Below are 27,393 nucleotides of genomic sequence, written 5' to 3' on the forward strand. Positions count from 1 at the left end.
ACAAGCATTTACTGAAGCCAGTTCCTTTCTGTGATTCCCATGTGTCTGATTAATGCACAGCTCCTCCGAGCAATTTTCAGATTTTTCACTCTCCCCCTTGCAAATCTCATTTTTCTTTTGCTTTACAAGCAAACCAGAATATGCGCATGAAATGGGGTCAAAAGGTGCAAGATTGAAAAAAAAAAAGAAAAAAAAAAAGGTGTATTTAAAGAGCTGAAAAGTCATTAACTTAATTTTAATTTTGTATTCTTTTTTTGTTTTTGTTTTTGTGCTCTGAAACACTCTGTTTCTGGGACGCCCCTGCTGTGGTCGTGCAGCCCCCAAGAGCAGGTGAGATGCTCAACGACCAACCGCCTGCCCCGGGAGGGGGATTGGTATTTCCATCTTCTCAAGGCACATTTTTGGATTCTGCCTGCAGATCTGGACCCCTGCATGAGCATCTGATGCTGTGGGGTCCTTCTCAGGAGCGTGAAGGAAAGAAAATAACCTGTGGCTGTAAGAACTTGGGATGTTTCACTGGGATTGCAGCAGGTTGTACAACTCACGGGACTGAATTCCTGGTCCCCAGGCTTGGGAGGATGGGCCTGGACCCCGAATTATCACTGCATTCCCAGTTAAAACGGACTGGGGAGAAATCAAGCTGACTGATCTGGGTCCCTGGGCTGTGCCAGCATCCCATCCTCTTGGGAAATGTTTTTCCAGAGACTGCCCCAACAGCTGAGCAGAGAGGAGGGTGCCGTGGTGATGGGAACATCCCTTATCTCACTGAGCTATGGGAAAGGAAAGCACCCCGGTAGGTAGCAGAGACAGGTGCTGTCAAAGGTGATTCATCCCACCCTTGGGAGGTCCAGCGTGGGTGGGGTGAATCACCTTCCCTCCAGAGCCAGGACAGCTCCAGAGGAAGGCTGGAGATCACGTTGCAGGTTAGGACACCCAAAATTAAAGTGTCAACATGTAGGTGTCTCAATATGCACAGGGTACTTGTTACTTCACTTACAAATGGGTGAATGACGTGGGATTAGTCCCACCATTCCTACCTGGCACCTATTTCCCAGGCTTTTGCACCTCCTTCAAAAAATAACAAGGAAATTCTGCAACTCCTGAGCGGCCACATGAATTGCAGGGCTCACGTTTGTGTCAGCTGTGCTCACAGAATCATAGAATCATTAAAGGATTTGGGTTGGAAGGGACCTTTAAAGGTCATCTAGCTCAATTCCCTTCCATGGGCAGGTACACCTTCCACTAAACCTGGTTGCTCCAAGACCCATCCAACCTTGCCCTTGGTATTTCCAGCGATGGGGCAGTCACCAACTATTTGGGAAACTTGTTCCAGTGTTCTGCCACCCTCACTGTAAAAAATCTCTACCTGCTCTGAATCTGCCCTCTTTCAGTTTAAAACCACCTCCCCTTGTTCTATTGCAACGGCCCTGTTAAAAAAGTTTGTCCCCATCTTTCTTCTAAACCCCCTTTAGGCCCTGGAAGGGCCTCTCAGGTCTCCCTGGAGCCCTCCCTTCTCCAGGTGAACCTCCCCAGCTCTCCCAGCCTGGCTCCACAGCAGAGGGGCTCCAGCCCTTGGAGCATCTCTGGGGCCTCCTCTGGACTCTCTCCAGTAGCTCCACGTCCCTGTGCTGTTGTTCCCAGGGCTGGAGGCAGCTCTGGAAGGGGGTCTCACCTGAGGGCACAGAGGGGCAGAATCCCCCCCTCTCCTGGGGAGATCCCACGCTGTGGGATCAGCCCAGTGCTCATCAGTCCCTGCTGCAGCCAGGCCTTTGGAGCCTGGTGAGATCAATAAGAAGCCACCACACCCTGAGCTGGGACAGAGCCCTGAGACCCTCCATCCCAAGGCTGCTGTTCATCACACCCATCCTGGCTGTGAACAGAGAGCAGAGCCCTGGGAAGGCACCTCCACTCTTAGCTGGGCTCCCACATGGATACCTGTGGCCTGGACTCACCACACAACATCAAAATGGGAAGAAATAGGGTTTTCTCTCAACCTCCCTCTCCCCACCCACAACACGACCACTGCCAGCACTCAGGTCCCTCCAACCCTACCCAACCCAGCGCCAACGCGGGAAAATCAACCTTAACTCCGCAATCATCACCGGCACCACAACGCCCACGGCCCCTCGGGGTGGAGCCCGTACCAGCTCGATGCTTCCTTCAGAAGTGATTATTTAGGCCTTCCAAAAGGTGCCTTTGGAAAGCGCAGATCTGCGTGCCGGGCGAACATCCGAAAAGCTGAGGCCACGCGGGTCAGCAACCGCAGAGCAGCTTTGCCTTCCCACCACGGCCACAGGCAAGAGGATCAAGTCCTGCTAATAATTTAAAAGCATCAATTGATATAAATTAATAAATACATGAAAGGATCTAGTCTCTCTTTTTTTTTTTTCCCATCCACTTTTTTTAGCATCGATCAAAGTTAAGGGTGATTGTCCCGTGAGTAACTAAGGCAAATGTGTTTGTGTGTGTGTGTGTGTGTGTGTATGTATGTGTATGTTTCTCTCCACTTTTTTGATTTTTTTCCATTGTTTTGTACATAAAGCAATCACATAAAAATAGTTATAAATAGAAAAATTGCAAAGGTTTATCCCCACTTAGACGAATAGGAAAAAAAAATAAAAACAAAGAAAAAAAGAACCCAACCAACCTAACAAACAAACCGAGACAGAAAAAACACCTTGCTTCAAGTCCTTGCAGATTATACAGTACTCAGCATCTTTGGATATTTTACAATGACTCCAAATCGTAGACAAAAAAAAAAAAACACCTGAAGGAACCAGTCATCTGCAAAATGTCGCTTGTTGTAAGAAGTTGATATGGATTAAAAAGTTTGCTGCAGTTTTAAGAAGATTTTTCTTCTTCTTCTTCTTTTTTTCTCTCCGTTGACTTTCGTTGCACGTGGAGTCTTTGTGGGTTTCTTTTCTGGAGGAGGAAGCGAGCGTTGAGCAGTTCTTTGGGATCATTCTGCCACGGGTGGTCTCAGAGCAGAAGTCCTTCATCCTCATGGGGGCAGAACCCAGATCCCGTGTGACCCCCTCCATGCTCTGATGTGTTGATTCTCATCCAGCCACCACTCCACTGATGGACAAACCAAAAAATTCATGAACCCGCGGTCCTCTCATTCCCTTCGATTTTGCTGACGTTGAAAGGTAAAAAGGTAAAAAGAGAAATAAAAAAGCCCCAATTTGTACCATTTACATTTTCAAGTGCTGGTTTCATGTAAAACCAGCCTCCTGGGACACTCACTGCAAGACATGTCAGTCAGTCCTGCAACTGGGGTCCAACCACATCTCCCTCCCATGGCTCATCTAAGAGGAGCCATGGGAGGCAGATGGTCACCAAAAGCCTTTATCCATCGGAGTAGCTCATGGTTTTGGGGCTGAAGGAGGCTGGCAGGGCAATTCCAGCCAATCTGCCACTCTTTTGGCCTCAAAAGAATCCTTAGATGGAGTGGCCAAGATGGGGTCTGCAGGGATGCTGGGGACACAACCCAAACCTGTTGGTCACCTTCAACTTGGAGCACCCTAAATATGTCACCATCTTATCTTCTGAGCCAACAAAGAGTGAAGAAATAGCATTTCTGCTTGCTGGCAAGTAGGCAGTATAATCACCAGGACACTTTTAGTGAACTCCTTTTCCACAAAGATCCCTTGAGACAAGCAGCAGGGATATTGCCAAACTCATTTTTTTTCCATCAACGTTGCACGTTCGGGGACACATGAGCGTTTAGCAAATTTTTCTCATCAAAATATATATATATAGGAATTCGAGGAAACTAAGGACAGAACCCCAGACTTTTCAGAATGGTCAGTGGTGGCGAATTCTGACTCTTTGGTTTGAAACAACTTTTTCATTTCGAAATTCCCACGTGGTTCATTTTCGCAAAGCAAGGGTTTAGTGAAAGCTCAATATTGAAACATTTCTGATTCTTCCAAAACTTTTCCTTCACCTTTTCAAGCAACTGAAGTTAAAATACTCAAAATAGGCTTTGGTTCTCCTTTTGAAATTTTGAAATAGCTAAAGAACCAAAATAAGTAAATCCCCCTTTTACACCCAGCTGCAAAGCTGGGTGATTTTTTATCTCCTTTTTTTTTTTTTTTTTTTTTTTTAAACTTTTAATGTTTTTAGGGTCCCAACTCATGCTGCAGATCAGGGCTTTCACCAGCCCTGTAAATCTGATACACTGCTGAGAAAGGCAAAGGCCAGGATCATCCCTCTCCCAACATGGCTTCTTGACTTGACCCTCCCCTTTATCCTTTGTAGGATAAATATTGTTGCCAGACATGGGAGTTAATTAAAAAACAAAAAAACCCCAAACCAACCAACCAAAACAAACAAACAAAAAAAAAACCCACAACAAAAAAAGAACACACACACACCAAAAAAAAAAAAAAAAAAAAAATCCAAAAGAGAGAAGTTCTTTTGACCAAAAGGGCCAAGGAATGTAACATAATAAAACCAAGTCTGGACGGCTTGTTGGTGTCCAGTGGGCTCTGCGGGTGGAAAATGGGGAGTAATTCCCCCAGAAGAACCATCTCACGCTGATGGTTGTGCCCTGGACTAAGGCAAGTGACATTTTTGGGAGCGTTGAAGAGAGCAGCAGTCCTGGCCTGGCCTCTCCAGAGGGAGCCATGAGTGGTGGGTGGCTGGGTGGGACAGCAAGTGCCTGATGGCCCCAAAGCCAAGTGCATCCAGAGTCTAAAGTGCCAGTGGCCAGGGGACACAGCACCTCCCACCCCCCTGCCCGCGCCAGGGACCACCCTGTGCCCCAAAACCCCACGGCAGCAAGGGGACAAAGAGTTTCTTGGGAGCCCAGTGATGCCAAAGGGCAGGTGGGGGCTCCGAGCTCGCTTGGCTGCCTCGCTGGGAAGGGAGCGGGCGCATGGCGGGACCGGGAGCGGGTTTAGTTGCTCGCCTCCGAGATGGGAGCCACGTGGCCCAGCCCCGCCAGGCCACTGAAGCCCGTGCTCCAAGGGTCGGGGAGCGGGAAGAAGGGCTGGGCGGCGAGGTTTTCATTGTGGCCCAGGGCGAAGGCGAAGATCCCCGCGTTCCTCTCCATGTCCATCTGGGCCCGCCTGAAGAGCTTCCTCTGGGTCTCCTCGAACTGGCTCTCCAGCTCCTGCAGGCTGAAGGGGGCCTTGGCCCCGCTCAGGAAGTGCTTGGGGCTGGGGCCGGGAAGGCACATGGCCGTGCCGCCGAGGTGGCCGCTCATCTCCTCCAGGGCGGGCGGCATCACGAAGCCGCTCTCCACGGGCGGGCCGCCGGGCGCGAAGAGCAGGCCGGCCGCCCGCCACGCCGCCGGCTTGCGGCCGCGCCGGGGCCGCGCGATGCGGCAGCTCTGCCGCTTGATGTGGCGGTGCAGGTGGTCGGAGCGGGTGAAGCTCTTGTAGCAGAACTCGCACTGGTAGGGCCGGATGCCCGTGTGGATGCGCATGTGGTTCTTCAGGTCGTAGTTGTGCACGAACTTGGCGTTGCAGTGGATGCACAGGTACGGCCGCTCCCCCGTGTGCTTGCGCATGTGGATCTTGAGCTTGTCCTGCCTGCGGGGGAGAAAGGCACTTGGTCAGGGCGGTGTGGGTTGGAAGGGATGGGGTGGGGGTGGCTCTTTGGGTCGGGAGAGGAAAGGTAGGGAGGTTGTCCTGCGGCTTCCCCCAGTGTGTGGATGCTCTTGCAGGGTGACCTTTGCATTTGCCACCTCTTTCCTGGGCAGCTGAACATCACACACATGTCAGGAGTCTGCAGCCCATCCCAGAGAGAACAAAACCAGCTTAAATTGGACGAAAAAACCCTCTGGAATAAACCCCAAAATCATGGAATCACAGAACCATTAAGGTTGGAGAAGACCCCTGAGATCATCTAGTCCAACTGTTCCCCCAAGCACTACCAAGGCCAGCACTAACCCATGTCCCCAGGTGCCACATCCGCAAGGCTTATACATCCCTCCAGGGATGGGGACCCCACCACTGCCCTAGGCAGCTGTGCCAGGGATGGACAACCCTTTCAGTGAAGAAATTTTCCCTAATATCCACTCTAAACCTCCCCTGATTCAACCTGAGGCCGTTTCCCCTGGTCCTGTCCCTTGTTCCCTGGGAGCAGAGCCCGACCCCCACCTGGCTCCATCCTCCTGTCAGGGAGTTGGAGAGAGCGAGTACATAAACATGGGGATATATCTATCTCTATATACCTAAATACGGGAATAGCTAACTAAGTATGGCTCTATTCCTGCTTGCAAAGTAAAGAAATTGGTTTGGATTCAAGAGCCTGGCACTATGGGTTGGAAATATTGCTTAATTTAAGTCTCTCTTGGATTTTCCTTTCACTTATCCTTGCACTGACCACACGGTGTCTCAGGAGGCTTTCATTTGGAGCAGGAGCATCACAGAGGGTGGTGCTGGCAGAAGTGCAGCTCCCAGGCACTCAATCCTTCGCTGCCATGGTCTCCAAGGCCAGCACACATCCAGCCTCACTCACAGTACGGAGAAGGTTTTTAAATCCAGCCATGGAACAGCATAATATCCATCCCAACGACACTTTTTTTGCAAATATAAATAATTTTTTTTTTTTTTAAGGCAAATATCCAGAAGCAAGAGTATTTTCCATGCTGGCAGTCCAATCGTAATTCCCCCTCACCCAAATATTTCCCTCTGCAGTCAAAAAGAAAAAAAAAATCACAGCTAAAGCATATGATTATAAAACGTAAATCTGCCTATAGCTGAACTGAGCTGAGCACTGCTCAGCTGGGTTGCACCAGTGGAGTTCAAGTAAAGAGCAAAGTGTGAAAATTCATATTGTTTTCCCAAAATGCTCTTTGGTGTGAACCCTCCGAAGTGCTGATACTGGGGCTTTATGTAGAATGCATGGAGTCATGTCATTATTATACATAAAACCTATACATTATAGATATCTTATGGAAAACTGTATTATATATTTTAGGTGAATATTAAACAGTATATAATACTATTTATTATGGTTCAAAAATACAATGGCATTATAAATTATATAATACATAAGTACATAAGTTATGAGATATTTTGATTTATGTAATGTAAAAACCACCACCCACCCACCCCCCAAAAAATCTATTTATTATCTGGCAGGTCAAGCCCTCAGAACTTGCAAGGTGCTACCTTTGCACTAATTTTTGCCACCCTGCCTGTGTGCACCCTGAAGTGGTTTTTGGTGACGTGCCTGGCAGAACATTGGTGTCAGCCAGTCCATCAGGAGTGCAGCCCTGGCCTGGTACCCCTGTACACCAAATCCCTCAGGAGCAAGGATGCAGAGAAGCATCCCTAGCAGGAGAGTCACTTCTTCACCAGATGCTGCTCTACTGCCTTTGGGAAACTGGTCCCAGCCTGTGTCCTGCACCTACAGATTTTTAGGGAGACAGAAAGAAAAGAAGGAAAAAAAAAAAGCGCCTCCCGGTCCCTGCATCACGCCCAGGGCCAGATCCCAACTTCCTACTCTGACATTTTTAAAGCTGCTGTTCCCCCAAGATTTTTTCCCAAGGGTGCATTTTCCCCACCCCACACCTGGAAAGGGCTGAAACGGGTGCTGAGCAGAAGACAAAGCAGCACGGAAAATCTCACCCCGAGCGGATAAAAACGTGGCGAGATCACACACACACCGGGACGAGCGCAGGGGGCTCGTACTGCGAGGTGGGGGGGAAACGTCAATAAAAAGCAGAGCCACCAGCCCCACCTATGATTTAATTTAAACCTCTATATGTAATGTTTAACCTAGCGGGATCGCTTTTCCTCGTAAACACGCCGCGTGCCAGGACTGCATAATGTAAACACAGGCAGAGCTCTTCTCAGGCTGTTACCCATCTCCGGCGGCAGACGGGGAGAGAAACTCGATCCTCCCCACCACCACCCCGCCCCAGGGGGATGGAAGAGAAGGTTTATGGCTCTACCTGGAGCAGTTCAGGGGCTGGGGGCGGGGTGGGATGCTCCGGGTGCGGCGGAGCAGCCCCGGGGAGGAAGGATGTGGCGTGGGGGGGATACAGGCTTTGTGAGCTGTGAGCTGGGCTCACAGGCTCTCCAGCGGAGATCCACACTCCGTGTGTGTGAATAACCTTAATCCAATTGCATTAGGAGAGCGATTAGGGCTCTGCGAGCTGTCACAACACAAATAATAGGAACAAATAATGTTAACCTTTCCGGCTGGAACAGTTTCTCCTTGAGCACTCTGGGGCTGCCTTGGTGGAAAAGCTGAAATATTTGCAGTTTTCTCCAGCGTTCTAGCAGGGTGAAACGGCAGACTAGAGGCTGGGCAGCCTTTGTTTAAGGAAAAAAATTAATGAGCTATTAAATGAAGCCCTGCTTCCTGAGATCAGATCTCCCTGGGCAGTGGGAGTGGCAGATCCAGGTGCACGGGGGGTCCTCACAACCTACTGATGTGAAGGGGAAGTGATCTGATGGGGAGGTTGGGGGAATTCCCACCCAGAAAAAAAAATATTTTCCCTATTTTCCCCAGTAGATTTGCTCCTACACCATTCCTTACAGGCAGAAATAACGCAAAGGACTGATTCATTCTGAAATCCCATTTGGGAACCTCTGCTTCCCTGCACCTCATTCCCAGGGGACCCCAAAAGGGACCATCTAGGCTTGCATCTCCCCAGTGAAGGCACTGTGGGGCACAAGTCTGATGCTTTCAGGAAGGGTGAGATTCCCTCCTGAGAGCGAAACACTAATGTAAGTGGCAGCATTGAGGAAATCCCAACAGAAATCTCTTCCTACATCTCAATCACTCCACTTTGCTTAAAAACATACTTTTTCCTAAAGGAGAGTTCTCACATCAGAGCCATGCTGAAAATGGCTAAAAAACCCCACCTCAAACAAAACCAAACAGCTGCTTGCTATTCAAAATCCTTCCAAACGCATTTAAAAACAAACCAGTGTTTTGAGATTTCCACTTTGCTCGGGGTGTTAGAGAATGAAAAAACCCTCCTGCGCTCAGCTAGGTGCCAGGTGACCCACAAGAACAACTTCATTTTCATCAGGGATGAGGGGAGACTGCAGCACTGGGTCAGCCCCAATTTTGTCACTTGTTCCTTGGGTTAAAGTCTCACTCCCCCTGTGATCTGCATTTAGAAGCTGTTGAGCAGATGGGGGATGTCAAAGCTGTTGGGTTTCACCCTGTGTTAGCAATAGGCCATGCTAGACCAGCTCTGCATGGAGCTTTTAAACCTCTGTGATGCTGATTTAAGCTGCCTGGATTAGGGGTCAGGATACCTGAATTCTCACCTGAACCCTCCTACTAACCTTCAAAGGTAGCCAGTACCAGCATTTCCCCGTGCCTCGGTTTCCCCAAACTAAGCCCAACGATGCTGCCCTGGCACACAAAGGACTTCGGGAGCCCTCTGGGAGGGCTTGGCCCTATTGGTCCCCTTACAGGGGAAGCTGCCAGTGATGGGTCAAGCCAAGCTATTTCCTCATCAGCAACCAGCACCACATGCAGGAGAGTGACAGGGACCACAGCACGGGGCTGGCCAGGTGGTCCCCCCAGCCTGGGGGATGCCACCACAACCACCGGCGTGAACCGCCCGCCTGGAAGCAACAACGCAGTGCCAACCTGGGGATGCAGCACCAGCAGGAGGCAGATCCAAATTCCTGCAGGCAGGAATGATCACCGTGCAGTGGCCCTTCCCCTGCAAATAGCAGGGTGAGGCAGGCTCCCGTCGCATGTGCCTGCCCGAGGCAGGATGCTCCCCGCATTATAATGCGGTGTCTGCTGCGTTAATGGAGGGGGAGCATGGAAATTTATTTTCAGGTCAAATCCTCATCATCTGCATATCTTCCATTCGAATATTATCATAGGACAGGAGAAGAAAAGGCAGGCTGAATGCAGGAGCACCCCAGGTGTCTGGCCATTGTCAGGAGCTCGCCTCTGCCTACTGTGCAGATTATTTTCCTCTGGTTTTCCCGCCCCAGCTTAATAGGGCTCTCTCTCTTACACGCAGCCAGGAGCTGAAATACCATGCTCTTGTCAGAAAGCTTTATTATTATGGTAAAGATTGTCCTCATTAGATATTAATTATACTCAGCAAGAGCAGGTCCAGGAATCTATTTGTCTCTGCTCGCCGATTAAATTTGCCCAGCTTTGCAGGGGAGGGTTTCAAGCTGGAGCATTGGATTTGCATAGCCTACTCCAGTTGCTGACCAGAGAAGTTGTGGCTGCCCCATCCCTGGAAGTGTCCAAGGCCAGGCTGGATGGGACTCTGAGAAACCTGGTCTAGTGGAAGGTGTCCCTGTCCATGGCACGGGGGGTTGAAACAAGATGGTCTTTAAGGTGCCTTCCTATTCAAACCATTCTGGGATTCTATGTGTCCAACTGTTCCCCCAAATCCACCAAACCATGTCCCCGGGTGCCACAACAACATATTTTTTAAATCCCCTCAGGGATGGAGACTCCACCACTGCCCTGGGCAGCCTGTCCCAGGGATGGACAACCCCTTCTGTGATGAAATTTTTCCCAATGTCCAATCTAAACCTCCCCTGGTGCAACCTGAGGCCATTTCCCCTTGTCCTGTTGCCTGTTATTTGGAGAAGAGACTGACCCCCACTGCACTATAACATATAAGAATTAGGACTGCTCCAGCCTCAGAAAACCCAGATACTGTCATGTCCAAACATGTGCAACTTGGCTGTGGTCTACACTGGTGCCAAAATGTGCAAACCCAAACTAATTACATCCTGTGGCTAAATGGCCCTCCCAGCTCAATGCATCTCCCAGCACACCAGAGATGAAGCCTCCTTGGCTGTTTGACCATCTGTTTTCCAGCTCACTCTGGTCCCACTGTGGTGAACTATTGTGGGGTTGAAAATATCCCGTTACTTATTTAAGCTTTTGTCCAGTGAGGGGATGGATCCAGTGAGTTGTGGATGTCATCCACAACCCACAAAAATCAGTAGGTTCATTTTCTCTCTCCACCCTCCTCCCTTATTCCTCTTTTTTTTTTTTTTTCTTTTTTTTTTTTTTCCTGAAGGGATAGAGATCATGCCCTGCTTTCTTTCCTACTTTTTTTATGGGACGGAGTGGGGAGGGGAGAAAGTGCAGCTCAGGAACCAGCCGTGGGTCATGACATGGCCCCTCCAACCACCACCACCCCGCTCCCCACACGTGGCAGAGGTACCCAATGCACACCTGGTAAAGCGGACTTCACAGATATTGCACATATAGGGCTTCTCCCCAGTGTGGGTTCTCATGTGCCTGGGCAGCTTGCCTGCTCCCATGATGACTTTGTTGCAGATGGGGCATTGCTGGGACGCCTTGGGCTTTATTTTCCTCTCTTCCTCCAGGGGCCATGGAGGAAAAACTCCTCCGAACTGGGTAGCGCTTAAGAAATTCAGATAAGCTCCATAGTCAGTCTCTGCCTTAATATGCCCTAGGGGAGCTGCTGGGGTGTTGGCAAACATGTCCTTGAAGAAGTCATTAGGGAAAGGAGGTGGAGGCAGGTCTTCCTTCTCCTCCTCTTCCTTGATCTTCCTCTTTTTGATCACCAGATCCAAGGGGCCGTTGTCTACTTGTGGTTCCTCGAGCTGGGAGAAGGAGCTAAAGTCTCCGTTCCACAGATGGGGGAAGAAGCTGGGGGTGAAGGGAGAGAGAGTTGGCCTTCTTTCCGGGATGTTTGCCTTAGGGTACAAGTTTTCACTTAACAGGGACTCGATGGAGAAGTCTCGTATCATGCCCAGGTGTCCAGAGGAGTTACTGGCTGGGAAGTGATTTGGAAAATCTTTAGGTGCTTCTGGATATGCTTCTTCGGTAAGATCAGACTCGGAAGGGCTTTGGTGGCAGCTTACTTCTTGTACATCGGTTAGGTTCTCCTGATTGACGAAATCTTCCACTTCCTCCTCCTCCTCCTCTTCCTCCTCATCTTCGTCTTCATCTTCGTCGTCGTCTTCGTCCTCTTTGTCGTCTTCCTCTTCGGCCTCCCTGTCGGGCTCCATGATTTCAAGGCATACGTTGATAATGCTCTGGATCTCCAGCATCTTGGCAGCGCTGAGGATGTGCTTGACGTTCGAGGTGGTGATGGTGAGGGTTGAGGTGTAGGCGAACTCGAGGATGGCAGAAAGTGCTTCAGGCTTGACAAAGTCAATCTCGTAAACATAGGGCTGGTCGGTTAAAGTGCCGGTAGTGAAGAGTTTTTTGAAGTACTTGCTGCAGGCAGCCAGGACGGAGCGGTGGGTGCGGTACTCCTGGTCCTGCACGATGAGGATGACATCGCAGAGGAGCCCGTCGTGCCGCTGCTCGTTCAGGCCGCACAACACCTCGCTGCTGTGGTTCGGGAATGGGATCCCGATAAGATCTTCAATGCCATTGGCCATATTCTCATTTAGTGCCCTAGGACAAAGCACAGGCAGCGGAGCGTTAGCAGGCGTTTCCCAATCAGTGATGCCAAAATGATGCTGCCTTCTCTCGGTGTCCTTCTCTCCCCCACCTCACCTGGACCCCTGTAATCACCTCCCACTTTCACTGCCCCACTGCATCTCCATGCCACCTTCAACTCCTTCCAGGTCCTCTTTGATCTAACCTCTGCTTCCCTCCACATCTTTTCAGCTCCTTCTTTGTCTCCATCCTCCTCTACTCGACTCCCACCCTGTTCACCTTTTCACAACCACCACAAGCTCCCTCTTCTCCTTCACATCCCTCCCCCACCAGCCTTGTGCAACGACTCCCTCCCGTCAGGTTTCTTCTACGTCCTCCCAGAGACAACGCTGTTCCAGGCACATGCTGGATTTGCCCTGCCAGGAGCTACGTGGGGAAAGTGTGATGCTGCATTGCTTCACACTGCCAAGTCCCAGCACCTACACAGCTTAAACAAGGCGAGCCAGGGAGTGCCCATCCCATCCACACCATTGTTCTTGGGACTGGTCCAACTGGATGTCCCAAATAGGAGGATCATGGCTGCTTGCTGCAGCAGGAGAGTGATCCTTATGGACCAGCAGGAATCCAATTCTGCTACTCCATGCCTGGAATTTATCCCACTTCACCTCGGCATGTGGACAACCCGCGAAGGGGTGTCTTGCTGTGGGATCTGGGAATGGGGAGGCAAGCAAGGATTTGTGTCACGGTGTACCTAAACGCTCAGAGGAGGAAAAAGAGGGGGCAAGGACCAGGCCAGACACAGATAACTGTCTGCCATCTTCTCCCATGAGCTGAGCTTGCTTCATTCCCAGTCCTGCTTGGACTTGTCAGCATGGTATCAAATGCCCTGTGCATCTGGCAGACATCTTCCCCTCCCAGAGCAGCTTTAGCTTCAAAGGAAAACTCGGAAGCAAAAAGCCCACACCCAAGAGGAAAACCTGATTTCTTTTTGCCATTTTTTAATCTGTAAGATGTTTCCTCTTTCACATGGCTCCGGCAGCCCTTGCACATGAGAAATCCCAGGAAAGGAGAGTGATTTCCTCCAGCAGGCGACGAATACATTAATCCCCTCACACACAGAATACATCAAACAGACAGAATAACTTTGAATACACTAACCCTTTGGAAACCCCCAGGACACAGAGCATGTGTTCATGCAGTGTCACCTCTACCAGCCCCAGCTCGTGGCCCTGCTGCAGGTAGACACCTGGTTCAGAGCCGAGCAGTTCATCCCCGAGAGAACTCAGGGTACCTGGAAGTGAAACTGCAGCCCCCCTCTCCCCACCCTTTCACAAGTCCGAGACCACCAGGTTCCCAATCCCACCCTCCACACCTCTGTCAGGTTCCCAATTCCACCCCACAACACCTCCACATCTCTCCCAGAACCCATTGCTGTGTCCTGGGTGTCCCTCCCTGCTCAGGGTCTGGCTGCACTCACTCCAAACCCCCTTCCCACCAGCTGTGGGGACCCGGTTTGCCTCATGGTGAGGGGCTGGCTCCCGCCCTCCCACCTGCCTCAGGCCCTTAGTGGTGGAAAGAGCCTGGCCTGATGGAGGTTGCCCACAAAAATCCATGCTTCACCTTGTCCAGGATGCCAGCGACCCTTCGCAAAGCCTGGGGGGCCCCTAGAGGGGATCAGACTATGCAGTGAACATTCCCATGGGAAAAGGAGTGCTTTCTCCTCCCTCTGCAGGGCCATTCTCCAGCTGAGAACTCGCAGATATCCCCCCCATACCTAACCAGCACTGCCAAGAACTCACATGTGGGAGCTGGCAGGCAAAGGAAGGGTGGTGCAACCCCGACGGAGCACACCTGGGGACAGGTGACGGACCGCAGGCCTGGTGGGAGCCACACCAGGAGCTGTGCCTGGCCAGTGAGGCCTCCCAGGGGGCTGGCACCACGGGAAGCCCTCTGCAGCCACCTGCCCATGCCCAGAGGAGCCGGGAATCACCGCTCTGAGAGCCCCCTCAGCCCCAGCCACCGGCACTTTCGGCGGAAGGAGGATGCTCCAGCCCCGCGTCCCGCGGTGTGCCCGTTGCCTCCACGCTAATTATGTCTGTTGTCCGAAACAAATTGATTCATTACAGTGTGCTGTGCTTAACCACGTTAACCAGCTACACTCGTCCACGAGCCCCACCAGCCCCGCATCAAATCCCCCTTGAAAATCTACGATAAACGACAGCAAATCCAATGTGCTCTCCGAGTGGAGTGTAAGATAATAAATAACCCCTGAGCCGGGGAGGAAAAGACAACTTCCTTTTTCAGGGCTTTGTATCCCGAATAATAAGCATGAGCAATTAAATTCCTATTGCTGTTTTCATCTTCTGCTCATTTATTTTTGTTTGGAAGGAGCATTAGTGTTAAAGGAGCTCCTTGCATGAAGGAACGTGTCTTCCTACAAGCTTATTTTGGCCTTTTACTGCCAGTTCACCCCAAGTGCCAAAGATCAGAAAATCAGAATATTAGACTACCTTGATAAATGTTTTTATAGAGGGTCTTTTTCAGGCCACTATACTTCATTATGCCTAATTAGTGAATTATTCAGTACACAACAAAAAAAAAATCGAATTGGGAAATCGGGGGGGGGGGTTATGTCATTATATATATATTTATATACATTTTATATATACAAAATATATAAAAAATGATGTTGCTTTTGATGGATATTGACTGGTTTTACTTTCTTTTCCCTTCCTGTCCATCTTGAGAAGTGGTTCTGTTAACCACAGTGCTTAGACAAGCCGATAACTTTACAGGATGCTGGCAAAATTGAAGGTGATTCATGTCATTTGAATGGGGGGGGGGGGGTAGAGGGAGAGAAGCAGCCCGCTCATTTGCATAGATTTGCATTTTTTAAACTCGAAGGGTGGTTTGACAGCTCTGGAGCTCACTGAGCTTGAGAAATGACCTTATGGTTCCCATGCCCCCGGGGAGGTTGATGGCCAGAGGCTGGAAGTGTGCTGAGGCTGACGTTTTCCTTCCTCCCCCTCCCTCCTCTCCCTCCTCCTGCACTCCCCCCTTCCCCTCCCCAAGCCAAGGGTGGGGTCCTCAATAATAACAGGCATAAAAATAGCATCTGATGGTGACAAATGTCACCAATGCATGCACACACACACACACACACACATATGCAAAAGCCGAGCAGGCGACGTGGAGTTAAAGAGAAAAATCCCATTTTATAACAGAAAATTACAGCATTGTTAAAATAAACTGGAGGGAGATGGTGGAAAGGGTGGAGGGCACCTAAAATAAATGTATTCTGCAAATGACGTCTCGAAACATCGCATTTATGGACACGCTTAAAACTCGTTCATTACTTTCTTGCCAGGGAAAGCACGATTTCTTAAAAAAAAAAAAAAAAAAAAATTATGCTGGGAGATGCTATTCGGGTGTCAGATTGCTTCTCCCCACATTCTGACAACAGATCTAGTCACTTGAATCTGCAACAGGAAAAAAGAGGGGGCAGGGGGAGCTAAGCTTCGTCCCCTTTTTGGATGAAAAAAACCCAAATACAAGCTGGGGATCACAGCAATATTGTAAACCACCTGCAGTGTGGCTCCCTGGGTGATCCAAAGCTCGTCCAGGCACTGTCCTACTCAAAAACCCCTTCTACTTTTTTCAATCTTTTTACTTCAAGCTCCTCCAGTATAATACGGCATCTGCAAACCAGTAATGTAAAATTTAAGTATCAGAGAGAGAAAAGAGAGAGAGAGGGGGGCAAATTGCTCATTTAGCATCATGGTAAATTAAAAAAAACCCACAGAAGTATACTCAATAGATTCTAGACATATGTGCACTGAAAATAGATAAAACAAACTAATACTGCCTATATTAATTTGTACGGCTGGAAATGGAGGATGCAGCTCCCTGAGAAAGATGGGACAGGATCCTGCCTCTGGATCTCAGTGTTGCTCGATGCCAGGAGCAGGAGACCTGTGAGGGTTCCTCGCCAGCACTTCCCTTCCCCATCTCCTTCCTCATCACCGGGGACAAAGCCCTGGGATGCTGAGCCCTTGGAGGAGAGAGCCCAGGCTTGTGCAACATGTGGCTCCTGGTTCAGGGCTGTGGCAGGGATGGGGATGCCACCTTCCCAGCTGCTCCATCCGTGAGGACAATGCTTCACAATCTGAATCTTGGCGGGGAGATGGCAATTTCGGCCTTTACTTGTATGTTGGCACGTAACATAACTGCTATGACATGCAGCATTTCAGTATTCCAGCATTTTAATACTCTAACATTTTAATATATTAATGTCACAGTACATTAATATTTTATTGTTTGTATGTAGTAGATATTAAAAACGTTTACATTACTATTGTACATATTTATATTTCATGTGGGTTTATTTTATATTTTGATACCTGCATAGAGATTTTTGGAACAACTCACCTTGAAATGTGCACTGCTTGGACTTCTCTTCGCTATGATTCTCCCCTCAGGAAGCTGCTGGCTCCTGACTACCTTTCTTTTTAGTGTGTCTACAGTCAGTCTCCGTGGGATTGCCACCCCAAAGACATGGGGGTGCCCCAGGGTAAGCTGGGAATGCAAACAAGCTGCCCCCCTATGCCGGGCTCATTCTGCATTCAGCACAGCGGGGGAAGGAGCCTGAGGCTCTGGCTGATCTCTGCCTGTACTGGTGTCAAAATGTCATCTTTCCAGGCAAAACAAGGTGTCTCCAGTTATTCCCTTCACCCCCCACCCCGTACATGGAGCTGGCTTTGGGGTGCAAGCGCAGGGGTAAGTCTGGGGTTGGACATCCCTGACCACTGCTCCCCCATCCCATTCCCTGACCCCCTATTCCCTCCCTTTCCCCCTCAGCCAGTCCTTGCTGACACAAAACCCCTGGGGGAATTTTAGCTTTACACCTGAAGCATGAGGCCACACAGCAAAACATCCCAGAGGTGGCAAAACCAGGATTCGGGGTGCTGAGCATGCCAGGCCACCCCTGTGGGTGCTTCCTGTGTCAGGAGAGGGAGTCAGAGAATCACAGAATGAAGCCCAGGATGGTTTGGGTTGGCCTTAAAGCCCATCTCATTCCAAACCTGTGTCATAGGCAGGGACACCTTCCACCAGACTAGGCTGCTCAGGGCCCCATCCAACCTGGCCTCATACACTTCCAGGGATGGGAGAGTCAGCAGGAGATCTCATCACCTTTCCCCACACTGATTTATCTCTTACCACCACCTCCCCTGCCCAGGGCACTGAGCAACCTGAGGCACAGATGTTTTGGCTCTGCTGCCTTGCTACCTGCTCCTCTTTCCCAATCCCTGCTCCAGGCTGCAGGAACGGAGGTTGCAGCCAGGGTGGGCTGGCTGCTCTCCCTCTGCATCCACCCGTGGTCCTGTCTGTGTAGGACCTGCCTGCTACATCCATCAGCCCATAAACATATGTGGGTTATATTCCCCCTGCCCCCTCCAGTGTTATTTGTGCCTCTTCATAATGAGGCAATTAAGATGTGCATGTGAGATCACCCTAATCTGTCAATATATTACAGCTACTTTCTGTGGAATACTCTGGCCAGTGATGGATAGCTCCTGCTCCTGTTATTTGGTGGAAAAACACCGGCACAGGTTGCCCAGAGAAGCTGTGGCTGCCCCATCCCTGGAAGTGTCCAAGGCCAGGTTGGACGGGGCTTGGAGCAACCTGGTCTAGTGGAACCTGTCCCTGCCCATGGAAGAAGGTTTAAACTGGATGGTCTTTAAAGGTCCTTTCCAACCTAACCATTCAGTGATTTTGTTTTGGGATCATAGGGATGTTGGGGTTCTGTTCCTGCACCCATTGATTGCTCCATGACCTTGAGCAAGTCCCTTGTGCAAACATCCCTGAGCAAAGCCACCCACATCGACACCCCACTCGAAGCTGGCCCCACAGGGACAACATCACTGCCTCAGCCAAGCACTTCACTCCACTCTGGAAGACCAAGAATGAGTTGGGATCCCTAAAAGCCTATTTGAAGTCAGGCAGAGAAGCGATTTTTTTTTTTTTAATAATAATAATAATAAACCCCTAAAAATTAGGAGGGTGAAAACCTAAAATAGGCAAGTATTTCCTTGAGCACACCTGCCCTCTGAACATCTTGTCTCCAGGAGAACATGTTATTAAGCCACCCACCCCAGTACCAAGCGTTTCTGCCCTCCGGCGGGAAGGCGGGGCAGAGCACTCCTCACCTTTCAATCACTTCCCGGGGAGATGCCGGGATGAAACCGTGAGGAAAACCGTGGCGACACCAACCCCTGCCTCCCTCCCAAGGAAGTGATCGGGTTTCCAGAGGGCAGGAGCCACTGTGCAGACCCAAAAGATGGGTGCTGTGGGAGGGGACCCGCCCCGCAGCAGCGGCACCAGGGTTTTACTGCCGGGCTGGGCACCCGCCCCAGCCTCCCATAACTGGGACCAGCCTTCCCCTTGGGACCAGTCTTGCTCGGGAAACACGGGGCTGAGCTGGGAAAGTTGGGGGTGTTCGGCTTTTAAGAGGTACGCAACCAGGTCATCCACTCGCAGCTGAGGATCTCGCCAAAAAAAAACTCACGGATTTTGCTTAGGTCTGGGCAAAGGAGAAAAAGGGTAGAGGCTTCCAAAGTGATGCCTTGGTGAGGAAGGATGCAGAGGAGGTCACATTTGACATGGAAGATGCTTGCAACAAGGACAGGGAGGAAGCTCCATAGGTGGCTGAAGAGGTGGCATCACCCCACATGTCCCCTCTGCAAAGGGAACAGCTCAGTACAATTTAAAGGGATGATCCCTAGGATGCCAATGCAAAGGCCAAGCAGAGCCCCAGCAATGCTGGCACAGATGGAGGCCTCCCACTGCTGCTGGGAGAAGAGGAATGATCAGGTAGCCATGGAAGGGACAAGCCCCACAGAGCCAAGGGTGTGTGAGATGGAAGAGCCCCAGAAGTCGAGCATGGTTTGATCACATAATTAAATTTTTCAGGCTTTGGGGATTGAGATCACACGGGTGACCTTCACCCTGGTATTTCTCCATTACCTACTGGACTCTTCAATATTCATACTAATCTCTGAACAAAATCCTTGGGCATACAAGGATTCATCCGTGTCAACATCTGGTTGGCAAGCTGAGCCCTCATGAACTATGTATATTTGCACTTACTATATAAAACTGGATATTTTTGGCTGGAACTATTATTTTCCTATAAGTAGGCCACCAAAAAGCCATCTTCACCTACGTCCCATGAGGGAATCCAAAACAAAAGGCGTTCCAGAACCTTCAGGTTTCCAATGATCCCAACAACGACATATTTCACCCCTTCTCTTCCCAGTTTCCAAAACCCATGCAGAAGTTTAGCCAGCCAAGCAGACCTGGGGTGCATCAACACTGGAGATCTGCTGGATATCTCTGCTACAGCATCACCTGGGAAGGACTATTTGCTTAAGGAGGTAAATAGTGATTACAGGTGCCACTCATTTGCCCGTCCAGGTGTGGAAGCCCAAGCACCTCCTGTGCTCTTTGTGAATCCATCCATGTGAATTTTTAAAGACTGATTACACAGCACAGCAAATATTAGGCATCTCTCAACAAATCCATCCCTGCAGTTTAACTCCAGCCACCTAGGGCCAACATGAAGCACTCTGCACCTCAACAACTTTGTTTTCATACAAATATGATCTGGCAAAATCGCAAATTATGAATCAGGTCATCCCTCAGTGACCTGAAGAGTTGGGTGCTACTGGTTGTACTGGGGATTTGCTGCTGCTCCACGACCACCAGGACCCAGTTCATCTATGGGCTTGTTGCTCAGGCTGAGCTCTTGATTGCCATGTGGAGATGAACAGGTTTTATTCATGGCAGAAGGTTGGACCTACATGACCTTTAAGGTCCCCTCCAGCCCAAACCATTCTGTGACTTCTACGATCACATCACCAGGACCATGCCCCATGGCTCTCCTGTTTCCTTGGAACCAGTTCTTGGCCCCCAGATAAGGGCCAGCAGGAGCCCTGGCAGGGCCAGAATAGAGTTCAGTGCCTCCTCCTATAATTGAAGGGCCACGTTTTTCACTTCAGCTTGCTCTTTCCGGCTTGTTTAAATTACCCAGCACATCTCCCGGCTCTGGGGTTTCTATAAAGCTCCAAAAACCAGCAGCTCTGGGTCACTTCTGGGAGGCAGCTTGATGAAGTCTGCATGCTGCATGACAAGTGCCATCTGATGTGCTGAGCAGGTTTTTGGCAAAGGGGGGATCCTGGTGATAAATGGTCAAATAAACATAAACAATTAGCGGAGCTACATCAAAGGCACCGCCTGGCTCCAGATGGTGTTTTGAGGGCTTCATCTACGCACAGAGCAGGGGTAAATTAATTAACCACAGGCAGGCAGGTACCAGACAGGAGATTTTATAGGATGGTCACACCTGACCACAGTCTTTTCTTGCAGCATTGTTCCCTCCCACCCACGCCATTCAAGCAGCTCCTTGGAGATCTGGAGCTTGAGGGGTTGCTCTGGGCATCATCTCCCTTCTACTGCTCTCTGCTGAGGTTTCAGAAGATGCTGCAAGGCTGGAGATGCTCAATATCCTTTTTTAATTTATTTTCTTGAAACCCCCAGTGGTTCCTGCCTCCCTGCCTACATGACTCTGCGTAGCCTTGATGCTCTCCTGACCACGCTCCAGATGATGTTGCTGGTGAACATCTCCCCTCCATACTTATCTACATGCACACACACACACCTCCAACACACATGGGAGGGGGGAATACGATAAATGAAGCAGAACAGTTTCCAGTCCTCTTCTGCAACCACCCCACTGTCATGCAAACTCATTCACACTTCAAGTGACACAATCCCCCTCCCACACCACCAAAAGGAGGGGGGGAAAAAAACCAACCCAGCAGTAGGAAAATCCCCAGATTTCCCCAGACATCCACTAGAGATATGCCCACGCCGGAGTTGGCCTGGATGAGCATCAGCTTGCTGGTCCCTCCAGCAGCTCTGGCATGAGATGGATGAGGGTCTATGAGGTATGTGACATTGCTGGTGGCTTTTCTGCCCACGTGTTCGCAGCTGCTCTCCTCCACCACCTTCCCCTTGTGCAAGATGCCTAGATCTTGATATAGGGAGTGATATAGGAGATACATATATCTCTATGTGTGATACATATATATATATGTGAGATACATCCCTCATGTAATGTAAATAGACACACAACGTTACAACCCAATGAGCACATCAGTGGTGGGTACCTCCTTTGAGCACGGCCCTAAAAATAGCCAAAAAAAGCCATTTCCTTCCATTCTGAACTCCCCTGGGAGAACAGGCCAGCCCCTTCCCTCTCTCCCGTCCTGTTCTTCTTCAGAGCCAGAAAAAGGAAAAGAAATTAAAAAAAGGCTCCTATTGAACGGCGCGCACACACTGGGTGGGTTCGCTTCCTGACACAAAAGGAAAAAAAAAAAAAAAACCACAAAACCCCAAAACCAACAAAAACCACAACCAACCACGGCGGAAAAATGTGCCCAGCTTAACCATGGAAAACTGGTTTGGCTGGCGTCCCTCCGGAGTGGACAGGATTGCGAGGGACTTGGATGCGGATCCGGGCGAGGCTGTCACCAGCCCCACACGAAAACACCGCTCCAAAATAAAACACATCTTTTCTTTTTTTTCTTTTTGTGAGGGCTCCAGAAAAGCACAGAGCGAAGGGTGGCGATTCCAGCTTCCCCCTCCTCTCCTCTCCCCTCGCCCCCGGAGAGAGAAAGCCACCGGCGGGAGGACTTTGGGGGATAAAAATAAAAGGGTCAGAGCGCTCGCACATTAAATGAGAAGCAGATGTGTGCCTGCTCGCCAGCCTGAGTCACCGCGGGAGGGTGGGGAAGGGGGGGGTTATCGCTATTTTGGTGCTGGGTGTGGGGTACAGAAAACAATGTGAGGAGAAGGCGGTGCAGTGTTTGAGCAGGCTTAATATCGGCTTGGGAGCAGGTACAGGCAGGCTCCAGGAGCGCTGGGGTGGGAGGCTCAGCTCGGCGGTGGCATTGGCAGCAGCTGCGCTCCATCCCCTGCCTGGGCAGGACTGCTCCTCCAGACCCTCCCCAGCCTTCCCCACAGGGTCTCTGGGCATCCCCAGGGGCACACATCCCTGTTTCTTGCTGGTCCCCATTGTGTCTCCCAGTGTCATCCCTACAGGAGGAGCCCCCAACCATCCCCATGCACTGGCCAAGACCTGAGGCGTCTCCAAACTCGCACCAGCTTTGTCCTGCCTCTCACAAGGCCACCTCAGGAGCCAGCACCTCTCCAAAGCCCAGCCTGCTCTGTGCCAAGCCCCGTAACACAAACTCAGCCTCACCTTTCAGTTCCCACCGTGCCCTGTGCTGCTGACACCGTGTTGCCATTCATTAGGCTCATAATCCCACAGGTATTTAGGAGAGAGGTGCCTCAGATGGGTCTATTTAACTCTGGCATAACCCAAAATATTATACTCCTGCTTGACTCTCGTGAGAGCCTTTGCAGCCTCATTGATTTGTAATTGCCATTTCAGTCCTGGAGCTCCAAGCACATGAGCTCCCGTGCTACAGCTGGGCCAGAACAGCTCCCACACAGGCAGGAGGTGGCTTTTGGATAGACATATTCACAGAAGGTGCCTCTGCAGAGCATCTCATCCTGCCATGGCAACCCAGCCTGCAAAGACACGGTCCTTCCAGCACCACCACCCCATTATCTGTACCATGGGCAGAAGGCTTGGCCCCTGCTGCAGCTGTCAACCCAAACACAGGATGAAAATTCAAGGCCCAGCTGCACAGAAGGGACCAAATCCACCCAGACTTTACCCAGGAGCGTCTCCTCCAAGTGACCTACACCCCTGCTCCATCAAAGAGGGGAGTTAGGCAGAATGGAATTGCATTTCCTCATCCTCTGCTGTGCTGAGGATGAATGTCATGGATGCTCCACCCCTGGAAGCAAGGGGTAATGGCTTTGAAATAAATCATTCTAGACAGAAGGAAGAAACTTTTCATGATAAAGGTTGTGAGACACTGCCACAAGTTGCCCATACAGGTGGCAGATGCCCCATCCCTGGAAACACTGAAGGACAGGTTGGATGGGGCTCTGAGCCCTGGAAGGTGAAAGGTGTCCCTGCCTGTGGCAGGGGGGTTGGAATCAGATGACCTTCACAGGTCACTTCCAACCCAAACCATTTGATGATTCTGTGATTCCATGACCGTTCTTTCTGCAAGCCAACATTTCTCTGAAGGGTATGTCCTGTCCGCGCTGCAACCCCAGCGAGATGCGTCACGTCTGCAAGCCTCGAGCTGGGCCTTTCTCGTGGAATTACTGCCAGGTTTCAGCACAGGGTGGTCAGGGAAGGGGGATGAGAGTTTCATCCATATTTTTCATATGTAAACCAACCAGCTAATGAGCTCTCTGAAGACCACAGGTAATATATGAGCATAACCTTACAGTGTGGCCCAAGCACTGAATATCCAGAGGCAACTCCCTGTCTTCTGGGGATGATTTAATCCAGCTCTCAAGGTTGCAGAGCAATTTAACTGAAGATCAGGGGTCAGATTCAGATTTCATTTGTACCTCAGCTCCTTCTGTGTGAGAAGTCCCTGGCTTCTCTGCCAACCTGCTTGTAAGCTAAACAGCAGCTGAGTCCTCAGCTCAGCCCTGATCCTGCAAAGCCTCACCCGCCTGAGCAATCCGTGCGATCCAGTGGGGCCCACCCATGCCCAGCTTGGTAAATATAGTCAAAGCTGGTGGAGAACCAACAAAAAAAAAAAGAAAAAAAAAAAATTGTACTCTCCCTGGAAGAAGAAAAAGAAAAATATCTACTGCTTAGATGTTTCAGCTCAAAACACGTGGAAAAAAAAATAACACTGAAAATCAATAGGGTTAACTTTTCAACCGACGCTTCTGCAGGCAACCAGGGGGTCTGAGGGAGCAGGTCCCCCAGCAAAGCAAGCCCTACGTCCCAGCTGACTCCATGCACATGCCAACTCACAGTCTGATCTGATTTAAACCAGCTGAGTTGTAAATGAGGCTTATAATGGAATTGGCAAATGACCCTTCAGTGCAGCATCGCAAACCGACAGCACTCAAAAATAACCAGGGTCGAGTCAGGACTCAGCTCTCGGCCCAGGGTGAGTGCAGGATCTGGGGGGCATCACGCCTCAGGCCAAAGAAACAGCCCAAGCAAGCAGAGAGAACCCCCAGCCTGTCCCCTCTTTAGAGGGATGACCCTTCCAAAAACAAACAAAAAAAAAATAGGAAAAAGGAGGAGAAAACGCAGCCCTGCCATGCAGAGAGAGAGAGACAGTCTCTCCTGTTTGTCTTGGCCTATCCTGAACTCCAGGCAGCTTCCAACTGGAACCCAGAAATGCTGATGGTGTTTGGAGTTTGTCTGCATCCCTCCCATGACGTGAGGAGGCATTCGGGATGATGGGCTAGGATGCTGGTATTTTTTTTTTCCCCTAACAACTATATTTACTGTTACATTTTGAACTCCCCATGCTGTCATTACAATGTCAGATGAAATTACATGTGTGATAACCATAACATCAACACATGCACAAGTTCACAAAGGCTTTACAAGGAAATATTTTTAAGGGAAGAGGGAAGATACTCACATGCCTGAACTCAAAGGGGATATCCAAAGGAGTCTCTGAATTACAGGGCACTGGCTACAGCCTGAACTTGGCCTTGCTGGAACTGAACAGATGGATTTTACACTTTTTGGGGGCTTTGCTGGGCAAAACGTATTTTTATTTATCCTGGTGTAATTCTGGATTGACTCCAGGGTTTAACTGATGCTGTTCTGGATTTGAACCAGCACAGAGAGGGTGAGGTTGTTGCAATGGTCTGCAGGACAGAACTGAAGGGTGTTCTGAATTCCACTGAGCTGCTGGAACCACCATGACAATCACAGAACCCCAGAATGCGCTGGGTTGGAAGGGACCTTTAAAAAGCTCATCCAGTTCCACCTCTACCATGGGCAGAAACACCTTCCACTAAATCAGGTTGCTCCAAGCTGGCCTTGAACATTTCCAGGGATGGAATGGGGAAGTGCAGCTGGTTTGTGTCTTACAGGAAGACCTGTGTAGGCCTGAGAGCTGGAACAGGGACAGCTACACCCTGCAAAGCATCTTATTTCAGTGTGGCTGATTCCCTTTCACATACATGCCCCTAAACAGCACTTCAAGTCTGAGGACAGGCGCTCTTTCCTGGTCCAAGATGTGCTAGAGCCTTAAGAAAGGAACCCCAGCTTCTCCTCCACTACCAGGCCAGAGGCAACTGCTCCACACAGCTCAGCCAGCCTTCGAGGTTGCTATGAAAAATCCCAATTTCCGCTGGGAAAAAAAAGCAGCCATCAGATTTCTTCCAGCTGCAATGGGTGAAGGGAACTCGGCTGGTGCTCCTGGAGTTTGGTTCCAGCAGCACAGTCACAGGGGCAGCAACCTCCAGGAGAGAGGCATCATCTCCCACTGGCAGAGCTGGATGCATAAGGCAACATCTGTACGGCTCTGAGTGCATCTGCTTAGGGGAAAGTGGTACAAGTGTGACTAGACTAGACTAGTTAAAGTGCTACAGCTTCCAGACAAACCTGCAGGATGATACAGACCAACCTGGCAGTGCGGTGTGGCAAATGGAGGCAGGGGGACCGGAGAGCCCCTTTCAGTGCCTAAAGGGGCTCCAGGAATGCTGGAGAGGGACTTGGGACAAGGGATGGAGTGACAGGACAAGGGGGAATGGCTTCACATTGATAGAGGGCAGGGTAAATTTGAATATTTGGAAGGAATTCTCCCCTGTGAGAGTGGGGAGGCCCTGGCACAGGTTGTCCAGAGAAGCTGTGGCTGCCTCATCCCTGGAAGTGTCCAAGGCTGGGTTGAAGGGGGCTTGGAGCAACCTGGGATAGTGGAAGATGTCCCATGCCACTGCCCATGGCAGGGGGCTTGGAATCAGATCATCTTTAAGGTCCCTCCAACACAAACTGCTCAAAGATATCCACACCCATGGGTGGTTTTGTTTTTATACCAAAAAAAAAAAAAGAAGAAATGGAAACATCTAACACAACAGCAACCCCAAGGATTTGTGGGCTGGGAAAGGGCATTGCACGTGCATAGGGAACACATGGCTGCCTCTCCATACTCTTCCCAGGGAACAGGCTTGACCCCCCACTTTCCCCACCACTTCCCTGTCTACATTTTACATTTCCTTCCACAGCACAAATATGCCAGCCTTTGGTTAAATGTGCTACAGTGATTTCTCTCTCAAGGAGAGGAAGATTCATCAGTTGAGGAGCTACAACAAAAGCAGACACTTGTAAACATCTACTTCTCCATCTACCCACCTTGCCTCCCACCTCTGGGCCTTTCTAATCCACACTGTGCTGTTTCATACGTGCAACAGGTGGACAAAATACCCCTTTGAAGGGTCTAAATTTCTCTTCCCTGTTTGTCCGCGAAGACAGGGCAAAAAGGGGCGTAAAATGCAATCTACTGCATTTCATAAGGGTTTATACGTATATATATATATATTTTTTTTTTTTTTTTAATTCATCCAGCCCTTCCTGGGCATGGGCAGGACCCCAGCAGCTTGCCAACAACGCACCTCAAAGCCGGCGCTGGATGAAACACCAACACCGCAGCAACACCAGGGGACTTTCCTTTTCCAAGCCGGTGCTTCAAAATATTTATAAACGCACTCCAAGCCCCGCTTTGACCACTGCCTCTGTTTGCAAACCCTGCCCCGGGATTCATGTCAGGTCGCGGGGAGTTCCGCTGGCATTGTTGGCATACCTGAGGAGAGGCAGAGGGACTCGCTCCCTGCACACAGAACAAAGCCCAGACTTATTGCAGGGCTTTGCCCTCCACCGAGTGCAATTATGGTTAGAGAAAACCCTTGTTTATAGCAGAATCCTTCCAGTTGGGGAAAAAGGGATTTAATTACAAGGTAATGGTGCTGTGGGCGTGTGTGCGAGCGGAGAGAGCAGATGTGGCCACGAGCAGGGCTGCTCCCCCTGCCCAGGTGGTTGCTGATGGCTCCAGCTTTTGGGGGTGGTGAAAACAGGGATTTGGAGCCTTTCCTGCTGAAGGC

At 50.2% G+C, this 27,393-nt stretch overlaps 1 protein-coding gene across 1 annotated transcript in view; it reads right to left on the reverse strand.

Annotated features, from left to right (window-relative positions):
* Window positions 1–4,852: 4,852 nt before the first annotated feature.
* ZBTB7C (zinc finger and BTB domain containing 7C) overlaps window positions 4,853–27,393 on the reverse strand; it is a 146,483-nt gene continuing 123,942 nt past the window's right edge. The window contains exons 5-6 of the mRNA XM_050329933.1: window positions 11,146–12,342; window positions 4,853–5,540 (exon numbers count right to left, since the gene is read on the reverse strand). Of these exons, the coding sequence (XP_050185890.1) occupies window positions 4,904–5,540; window positions 11,146–12,342 (1,834 nt within the window). The 3' untranslated portion in view covers window positions 4,853–4,903. The remainder of the gene's footprint in view (window positions 5,541–11,145; window positions 12,343–27,393) is intronic.

Source organism: Myiozetetes cayanensis, unplaced genomic scaffold, assembly GCF_022539395.1.
Source record: "Myiozetetes cayanensis isolate MyiCay16 unplaced genomic scaffold, myiCay2020 scf4, whole genome shotgun sequence".
NCBI lineage: Eukaryota > Metazoa > Chordata > Aves > Passeriformes > Tyrannidae > Myiozetetes > Myiozetetes cayanensis.